This window comes from Carya illinoinensis, chromosome 5, assembly GCF_018687715.1.
Source record: "Carya illinoinensis cultivar Pawnee chromosome 5, C.illinoinensisPawnee_v1, whole genome shotgun sequence".
Classification (NCBI taxonomy): domain Eukaryota; kingdom Viridiplantae; phylum Streptophyta; class Magnoliopsida; order Fagales; family Juglandaceae; genus Carya; species Carya illinoinensis.
This window is the reverse complement of record NC_056756.1, coordinates 11,637,022-11,647,173: the sequence shown is the minus strand read 5'-3', so window position 1 is coordinate 11,647,173 and position 10,152 is coordinate 11,637,022. Positions and strand designations below refer to the sequence as shown.

The window sequence follows — 10,152 nt, the reverse complement described above, 5'->3', positions numbered from 1 at the left end:
TAACTCAAAATCACTTTTCTTCAAATTTTTTCTTAAATTTTATTCATCTTTCAAAAACCTCATACATCCCATTCCTCATCCCTATTTCTATTCTATTAAATAATATTTTTCTATTCTTTTTTTATTATTTTTTTCTTTCACTTCTATTTACAAATTTAACTACTCAATATTTTTTCTTATTTTTTGAACTATTACTCTAGTGAATATTTTAAAAAAAAAATTAAATTATTTTTTTGTGAATATGATAATATTTTTAAATTTAATTTTTATACATTTTCTTAATTAATTAAATTATTTTTAAAATTATTATTTAAAACTATAATAAATATGAGTATGAGAGAAAGTGTAGATGATTAGAAAATTATTTATTTTATATATTAGAATAAAATATTGATAAAAATGATTTAGGGAATGAATAGTGAGTCTCCAAATATGGAGACTTACTGTTTATTCCCTAAAACTTTTTTCTAAAATGGGGATCCGGATGTGGGGGGTATTTTGATCAAAACTCCATAATAAATTCTAAATTATAGAGAATATAATATTTTGAAGAATCGGATGAAAATGCTCTAAGAGGGGAGTAAACTACCCTTTCAGTTTTCAGCCCTAAAATCGTTTTCGCTCACTTGCTTGCATTAGAACGCAGCGTTTGACGATAGTGTCCTCGAAACGCGCCGTTTTGATATCTTTCGGGGTCCGTGAAAATGGCACGCACTTTTCGCCTCGCGCGGTCTCTGGGCTGAGAGTTCTGTGTTTCCACTTTCCAGAGCTTCGGGTTTTGAGTTTGAGAGTCGCATGGTCCGATTGCTTTGGCATCGGACTCTGCCGAATTGTATAAATTTCGCAAGGCATTGTGGAAAATCCAACAGTCGGGTATGCCTGCCTCGACGTTATTTCTCTGCCCAAGGGGGCCAGTTGACCCGACAATGCACGAGTTCTGTGGAGCCGCCGTGCTCAGAGTTCAACCTTCACGCGTACACTGCTATGCTTCAAGATTGTATCCAAAACGGTGACCCAATTCCAGGGAAGGTTCTCCACTGTGATGTTCTGAAAAGAGGTGACTGTTTGGACTTATTCGGTTACAACGTTCTACTGAACATGTATGTGAAATTTGAGTTGTTCTATGATGCTGTTAATCTTTTCGAAGAAATGCCTGAGAGAAACACGGTCGCGTTTGTGACGTTAATTCAGGGATATGCTCTGTCGTTGCGATTCCTTGAGGGGGTGGAGTTGTTTGTTAGGTTACAAAGAGAGGGTCACGAGCTTAATCCTTTCGTTTTTTCTGCGATTTTGAAGTTGCTCGTGAGTATGGGATGGGGTGAGCTAGGATGGACCGTTCATGCTTGTATTTTTAAGCTTGGTTATGACTCTGATGAATTTGTTGGGACTGCTCTTATCGATGCCTACTCTGTTTGTGGGAACGTTGCTAATTCTAGAGCTGTTTTCAATGGAATTGCCTGTAAGGATATGGTTTCTTGGAGTGGGATGGTCGCTTGTTATTCTGAGAATGATTGTTTTGAAGAGGCAGTAGAAGCCTTTTCTCAAATGAGAATAATTGGGTTTAAGCCAAACAATTTTACTTTTGCTGGAGTGCTCAAGGCCTGTCTTGGACTTGAGACCTTTAATGCGGGGAAGAGTGTTCATGGGCTTGCGTTGAAAACTCGCTATGAACAGGATCTTTATGTAGGTGTTGCATTACTTGAACTGTACACCAAGTCCGGGGCAATTGATGATGCTGGGCGAGCATTTGAGGAGATCCCAAAAAAAGATGTAATCCCTTGGAGTTTCATGATTGCACGTTTTGCTCAAAGTGGTCGAAGCACCGAAGCTCTGGATCTGTTTTCTCAAATGAGACAAGCTTTTGTTGTCCCAAATCAATTTACATTTGCTAGTGTGCTGCAAGCTTGTGCAACCATGGAAGGTTTAGAATTGGGGAAGCAAATACATTCGCATGTACTCAAAGTTGGTCTCTTCTCAGATGTGTTTGTATCCAATGCCCTTATGGATGTATATGCTAAATGTGGAAGGACGGATAACTCGTTGGATCTATTTTTAGAATCACCAAATAGAAACTCTGTTACTTGGAACACTATGATTGTTGGCTACGTGCAGTCAGGTGATGGGGAGAAGGCACTGAAGTTATTTCTAAATATGCTTGAATACCAAGTGCTGGCAACGGAAGTGACATACTCTTGTGTACTTCGTGCTTGTGCTAGTCTAACAGCCTTGGATACAGGAGTTCAAATTCATTCCTTGACAGTCAAAACTGTTTATGACATGAATATAGTGGTTGGTAATGCTTTGATAGATATGTACGCCAAGTGTGGCAGCATTAAAGATGCCCGCTTAGTATTTGACGGTTTGAATGAACGAGATGAAGTTTCATGGAATGCTATGATCTCGGGGTATTCTATGCATGGCTTGGGGAGGGAGGCTCTAAAAGTTTTTGAATTGATGCAGAAAAGCAAGTGTAAACCAAACCAATTAACTTTTGTTGGTGTTCTATCAGCATGTAGCAATGCAGGGCTGTTAGATCAAGGACAAGCTTATTTTAGCTCTATGGTACATGATTATAGCATTGAACCATGTATTGAGCACTATACTTGTATGGTCTGGCTTCTAGGCAGATCAGGTCATCTTGATAAGTCTATCAAGTTGATTGAGCAAATCCCATTTGAGCCTAGTGTCATGGTCTGGCGTGCTTTGCTTGGAGCTTGCGTTATCCATAACAATGTTGAGCTTGGAAGAATTTCTGCACAGCGCGTGCTTGAGATGGAACCAGAAGATGAGGCAACCCACGTGTTATTGTCAAATATGTATGCTGCTGCAAAGAGGTGGGAAAACATGGCTTTTGTTAGGAAAAAAATGAAAATGAAAGGACTAAGGAAGGAACCAGGCCTAAGTTGGATTGAGAACCTCGGAATAATTCATTATTTCACTGTTGGAGATACTTCACATCCTGACATGAAGCTGATTAATGGGATGCTGGAATCATTGAATGTGAAAACCAGGAAGGCAGGATATGTTCCTAATCATAATGCAGTTTTGCTTGATGTGGATGATGATGAAAAGGAGCGTCTCTTGTGGTTACACAGTGAGAGACTAGCACTTTCTTATGGGCTAATTAAAATGCCATCTGGAAGGCCAATTCGCATCATTAAAAATCTCAGAATTTGTGTGGATTGTCATGCTGCAATGAAGTTAATATCCAAGGTTGTGCAGCGAGATATTATTGTAAGAGATATGAATCGGTTTCATCATTTCCAGGATGGAAATTGCTCTTGTTGTGATTACTGGTGACTTGCTTCCATGGTGAAATACTGGTGACTCTTGATCTTGAGTAAGATATTCCTTTTTCTTGAGAGGCTGGGGTTTCTATCTCTGCTTGCAAGTTCATGATCAGAGGTTCAGTGATAAGAAGTTGGCAGGAACTTGCTGTCTTATAGGTATTCTGAATCCTTTATCGTGTCCAATGATGTGCAGGAGCAGACCTGGGAGTTTTCTTCAGTGGCGACAATAAGCCATTGATTGATCCTTTATTTATGTGTGCACACATGCAAGCATATATGTACATACATATGTAGTTTTATTGGTAATTTGGCTATTAACAATAGAAGTGATCTAAATATGAACTATAGATGTATTAACTAGTTTTGTAGATAAAAAACAAGTAATGGATTTCAAATCTCCTTTGCCCAGTTGAATCTTTGAGCAAATACAATTTTTTTAATATCTGATTTTTTATTTTTATTTTTTGCTTTTTCCATTGTTAGGAAACTCAATAGATATCCCAAAATTTTAGAAATTATGAGCCAAACCCAGCAGTTTTTAGGAACTTTATTGAGGGCATTTGCTGCCACTCGGCCATGTAGCTAGCCTCTTCCCTGGTGTTATGCATATACTTCTAGGTTTAACTGCATTATAAGGGTAGACAGCCCTGGCAAGAGACTGAGGTAGGACAAGAAGATAGATATATGAAGTCAATTCTAATTCTATTTGTATTTCATAGCTTACTGGCTTTACCATCTCATGAAGTTAAAATTTTTTGGTATCACAATCAGCGGTGAACTATAGTTGAGTGTGGTTCTCTTAAATTCTCCTTTTGATTTTTTATGGCCAATATGTCTTCCAATTTTTGGGGCACATGTGCTGCATTGTTGTACCAAGTGATCTATAAATTAGCTCTTCTATCAAAGTGTTCAAAACAATGTAGAACCTGTTTCCTATTCAATTTTAAAGACTAATGTCGGTATTTTATTTGCAGCTGTGATGTCCTACTTGATCAATGGGTCATAACTCCATCTAATTAGATGCACTAAGCAAGTTGGTGAAGGTACGACTCTGTATGATTTGCTCGTTTGGATTTATTGATTTCTTAAAGTCTTTATGCTGACTTTGTTTAGACCTTTGGCTATACTTTAGTGTGGCCTAACATTTCAGTTTGAGTGTGGTGGCATGGTATTGCTCCCTAATTAGGTTTCTGAAAGTTCTTTTCTTTGCCTTTGTTCTCCCCCTCTCCCTCCACAACAAGACTCTGGAAGGATCCCTTATTCTACTGGAAAACGCCTAATCAATATAGCTGATCTAGAAATCTGCAAAAAATTAAGGATATCATACTTTTCTTGTCAGATAGACTTGTTTAAATTTTCTATTCCCTGCTCTTCCCCTTCACCCTTTCCTTGGCTGACAGCGTATAGTTTTAATAAAAATTATGTTTTACAGCCGGTTTAAGTAGTCCTATTTGTTGAATGTAATACCACTTTATTTAGAGTGTTTCAACTTATGTTTCGATTACAGAGAAGGGAATAGGAATAATTTTTAGTTTCTTGTGAGTTTTTTTGCATTTTTATAAACCTGGCAGTGTTCGTATGGATGAGTTCGCAGATTTTGTTTCCACTGTTTTCTCTAGTTTGCATTCTTAAACTCATTGGAGTCCTTTTATTTTTTCTCTTGGTCTTGAAAAAAAATTAAATTTCTGGTTTCCAAAGTAGGTCCAGTTAAGAATTTTATAGTGGCCTTCCCATGCCCTCAATATGCTTAGCAACTTCTCTGATCTTGCTGCAATTCAATCTCTTCCTGCAGCTTAGCTAATCTTTGCATAACTATTTTTTAAGTTGGATCTGCATTGTTTAATAATCAATCATAACTTTGTATTCGCAAACAGCTCATTTAATTAATGAATCAAGCTGGATTCAAGTTTGATTGAGCTAATCTCGATTGAATTATCGATTAATCTTGTTTATTTACAGCCCTTCTTTGAGGTTCTTTAACTTCTTCTAGAATATAGTAACTTTTATGAATCTGTTGGTTACAAAATAAAAAGGCATGAGTTGAGAAAATAAATAAAAAGTCTTAGGAAAACTAAAATACTCTATTAACTTCAAATGAAAATTCCTATCTTATTTAGTTATACTATTTTACACTTAATATCTTTAACTTTAATTACATATATTATTTAATTTGCAATTAATGACTGATATAATTGGAGTGGTGGGTGTGGCTAAATAGAAGTAAAGCTTTCTGCTCTGAAAATTATGTATCACAGATAAAAGTTATATTAAAATGCATTAATTTTATACTGTAATAATTCCTAGCTTGTAATTAGATGTTCTCTCTTGTATACTCTCTGTGTATTTGGGCTATGGCTAATTACTTGGTTTAATAAAACTTCTTTTTACTTACCAAAAATTTTTTTGAGTTTAATAATTATAACATTGCTGACATGTTTCAGTGCTTCTTGACATTAATGTTCAACAATAAAAAAGAGAATGACAAGTCTATCGGGCATAGTAGGATCTTAACTTTTTTGCAAGAGACAATTAAAGAGGAGCATGATTGAATGGATGCAAATGCATGGCTGGATGCAAATATGCATCTTAAATATATCTCTACGCATGGATGAGCTTTGCAATAAATAACAATAGAATGGAAAATCAGCAATATTTGGTGTCACATCGCAGTTTCAGTAAATGGCACATAAATACAGTATTTAATGCTATGGTCTTCAGAAAACTTAACCATCGAATTCAGATTTCTAAAATCATCAGCCTGTTGACTTTTAAGTCATCATCTGATTGTAAAATATGTTGTAGGTGGTAGTGGATTGAGAAAAATACTAGCTGTCAAGATAACAAGTTTAGGACAATTTCATTTTCCTTTCGTGACATGGTCAGGAGTAAAGGGGAGGGAGGCTTAATATTTTTACTCTTAATCAGAAGGCTTGGATTGGAGACCTTTGAAACTTTTGGTCAAAGAATTTGAAATATGTGTTGAAAATAGAGCATGCACATCACAACTAATGACCTCGTGGCTTTATATTTTTACTAATTTCAAGGCTTGGATTGGAGGCCTTTAAGCCTTTTGGTCAAATAATTGGAAATATGTGTTGAAAATAGAGCATGCACATCACAACTAACTTTCGATGTTTACAGCCACCCATATTTACTACTACATTTGTACTGTTAATTTTCCCCATCTACTAAGCTTTGCATAAGCATGAGATTTCATTGGGTTAAGACTAATATAATTGAGCATGATACAGGTGGTGGTAGCATCCTAAGTATCAACTATATCTGACTTGTGTCTTTGGTAACTGTAAGCCTAATATTAGATGTCTGGACAGTTCTTCGTGGAGAATATTCTTTATTGAATGCAGGATTTTTGTAATTTATTACAGATATAGGAGCTTTTGCATTGCCATAAAAACAAATTTGATCTTGAATTTCTCACAATTATGTGAATTGTAGTCATTAGAATTTTAGCTGTTGGAAAGCAATGGTTGATCTTACAGAACAGAGAATTTGATTTGTTGTTAAGCTGAAGCTTCAAAACACAAATGACAAACCAACTACAAATTTCTCTTGTTAGTCTGTTTCTGTCACTATCCCCTGGGTTATCCTTCTATTTCAATGTACGTTAGATTAGTGTTTGACTTCATTCCAATTTTACCCCAATAAAAATAACTTTTCGAATCTACCCTCAGACAAACCAAACCAACTACAGACTTCTCTTGTTAATCTGTTTCTGCCACTATCACGTTGGTTATCCGGCTATTTCAATTTACTTTGGATTATTGTTTGACTTCATTCCAATTTTACCCCATAATAACTTTTCTAATCTACCCTCGGATGGAGGATTTTTATCTCTCACTTTCAAAAAGATTATCTTTCCCTCACATCAACTGATAGCAAATTATAATATATGCTTTATAAGCAAAATGATAGTTTTCCAGGACTGTCTCTTGTAAAGATTGCTGCTTATAAAAGTAGGAAACCATCCTAGTCAGAGACTTGATGAAAATACTCATCTTTGCTTCCAGAGTGAGCAAAGACTAAAATACTGTCTAAGATTTTTGAAACTTTGAAAAGACTAGATTTCTCCCTACCAAAATGAAATGAAAAACATTGTATATATACTATTAATTCTTATGTTTCAGTAAAATCTCAGTTTTGTACTATTAGTGAGTCAATTAACTTCCCTAGAAGCCACATTTTGTAAAAGTTCTGGTATTTTTCCAAAGCATTTTTGAAGCATGGCCTAACCTCAATTTGTAATAAACCTTCATGAATTGCAACGCATTTCACTCTAGATAACATTATCACCCGGTAGTGCATCATCTTATGTCATGGCTCTCTCACTGCAAGGAAACAACTGTGCTTTGTTCTTTCCCTTCTATCTTTCCAAAACAGTTTATTAAAATAAAAATATCCTCTTGTTGTATGTAGTTTGGTTTTAGGTTGCTGACAACGATTGCCGTGGAACGTTCTATGCTTTGAGTGGAGAAGTCATAGTTATGAGAAATGGAGCTTGATACTTTGCTAGCAGTCTTATTGATTTTGCATGGTGAGATCAGCTGCCGAACCAGAAAGAATATTCTCAAAGGTAGCAGCTTTTAGTACAAAATATAACTGGTCATATATAGCTCGTTTGATCTAGTTTGTTTGGCTACTGGATGGGATGATTTTGTGGAAATTATTTGCATCAGTTCCTATTCCAGCAGGTTTGGATTGGAGTTTGGTTGAGCTTCGATCAATTGAATGTGAAGTAACGTGGACGAGCTATACTCCTCATTTTTGCACTGTGCTGCATTTGGATGTCACGTGGGAATTTAGCTTCATTTTTCTTTGTGAAAATTGAATAAGAATAAATCATCGTGTTAAATCACCTATTGGCCAGAGATGAAACGACCTATTTTGTGGCTGTTTACAAACTGATGATACAGACCGAGTTTCAAGCAGTCATACGGGGACAACATTCTGCATGCTCTTCACCATCATTTGCTTGACGGCCGCCGATCGATTTTTATTATATTTTACTTCAAGTTCTTGTTTCTTTTGCTTAAGCATGTCGTTAGTGATGAATGGCTGCAAGATTCGTGAAATGCTTGTGAACCCAACAACATGAGCGAAGCGGAAATGTCGAATTGATGAGGGATAAAAAGAAAAGCTCCGCCATTTTTAGGGCTGAAATGATCTTTTGATCTTTACTATTTTTTAGCTGATCGTGTTGAAAGGTACTGTGGGGTTTTCAAAGTGCAGATTATGTGCTCGATCGCCTTCCCAAAGACTGCTTGTGGGCGGCCCACTCTCTCGACCTTGTTTCTCAGATGCAATTTCATGCGGATGCACTCATAACGTGAAACCCAAATGCATGCATCTTCGATTCAATTTATTAATTGACTAATCATTTGTTGAGGCCCCATTTGCCTTCAGAGTTTTGTGGAGAGTTAAAAGCAAACTAATCAAACAGAGAATTTAGAGGGTGACACGCACACGCATAATCTCTCTCTCAAGCAGGTTCCAATCAAAAGGGAGAAAGGGCTGTGACCGAACATCCAGTAGATGAATCACTCAAACTCATCTGTTGCCAATGAAACTCTATCTATCTGACAACAGATCAATATCCCCATGAGGATTTGGAAAGAAATTTTATTTGTTTATGTTTGGTGTCCTAATGCAAATCGTATTCATTTATCACTAATAAATCTCATGAATTCTTGTGAATTATTGATGCCCAACAGAATTTTAGTTTCAATAGATAATTAAACCAAAGAAGACAAGAGATTCGCTTAAGCGACAAAAAAAACTTTGAATAATATTGTTTAATAGTAAAATTTAATATTATTTTATTGAACCCACAAACCGAACTTAAATAGTTGTAAAATTTGAAATTATGAAGAAAATGAAAAATTTTAAATTATTGTCACTACAACAAAAAACATTTTTTGGGACGAAAATTTTCGTTCCAAAATATATAGATTTCGTTCCTAAAGATTTTTTGGGACGAAAAAATTTTGTTCCAAGGTTGTCCCAACATCACTGTCCCAGAAGATATATTGGGACGAAAATCACAATTTCGTCCCAAAATATATCTTTTGGAACGATTTTGAAATTGACCGTTCGATACCGTTCGAACGATGGATGTTTTTGTCACGGTTTAAATTCGTTCCAGAATAGCGTTCGAATGCTTCTCATATAACGTTCGAACGTTAACGTCTCTTTTGAACGGTTATCAAGATACGTTCAAACGCTAAGTAGAAATACGTTCGAACATTAAATGAGACGATCGAACTGTATAAGAGTTCGAACGGTGATGATCAACGTTCGAACGATATGGTAATGTCATGCGTTTGAACGGTTTTTTGAGCATCTGGTATCGTTCGAACGGTTTGCGCATTGTTGTTTGAACGGTACATTATCGTTTGAACGGCATGCCTATTAATGTTCGAACGTGACTCGGTTGTTCGAACGGATATTATTTTTATTAAAACCAATAATTATAAAAAAAACTAAATAGACATCCATATTATTTGAAAAACATAAATTAGGAACTGTTTAATTACTCACAAAAGTTTTATAATAAGTGTGAAGAAATAAATAACTATAAAACTAGCATTGTTCATACATAATTAGATAATGTCATAAGCTAGACGTAAAAAACCATCAGTTAGTTGGAGGCCTGTACTGTTGCATAAGCTGTTGCATTTGGAGTTGCATATCTCTCCTGAACTGTGCTTGTTCTTCTTCATGTTGTTTGAGGCACATCTCCATGTCTCCTTGTCTCGCCAATTGAGCCTCTAACTCTTGTTGTTTTGCAACCAATTCTTCAATTCTACGATTCGCATTCTCTTGAGCTATAGAGGCAGACCCGGAA

General features: G+C 35.9%; 1 protein-coding gene across 4 annotated transcripts; it reads left to right on the top strand.

Annotated features, from left to right (window-relative positions):
* The first annotated feature begins 650 nt into the window (after nt 1–650).
* Nucleotides 651–8,495, top strand: LOC122311084 (putative pentatricopeptide repeat-containing protein At5g13230, mitochondrial). 4 transcript variants are annotated; one of them, XM_043125457.1, is made up of 4 exons: nt 651–3,446; nt 4,265–4,333; nt 7,725–7,881; nt 8,000–8,495. In XM_043125457.1, the coding sequence occupies exon 1, from the start codon at nt 796–798 to the stop codon at nt 3,298–3,300; it is 2,505 nt and encodes an 834-aa protein (XP_042981391.1). In that variant the 5' UTR covers nt 651–795; the 3' UTR covers nt 3,301–3,446; nt 4,265–4,333; nt 7,725–7,881; nt 8,000–8,495. The 4 variants fall into 4 exon arrangements, with proteins under 4 accessions (XP_042981391.1, XP_042981390.1, XP_042981389.1 ...); XM_043125456.1 differs by having other exon boundaries at nt 7,985–8,495; XM_043125455.1 differs by having other exon boundaries at nt 7,725–8,495.
* Nucleotides 8,496–10,152: the final 1,657 nt, after the last annotated feature.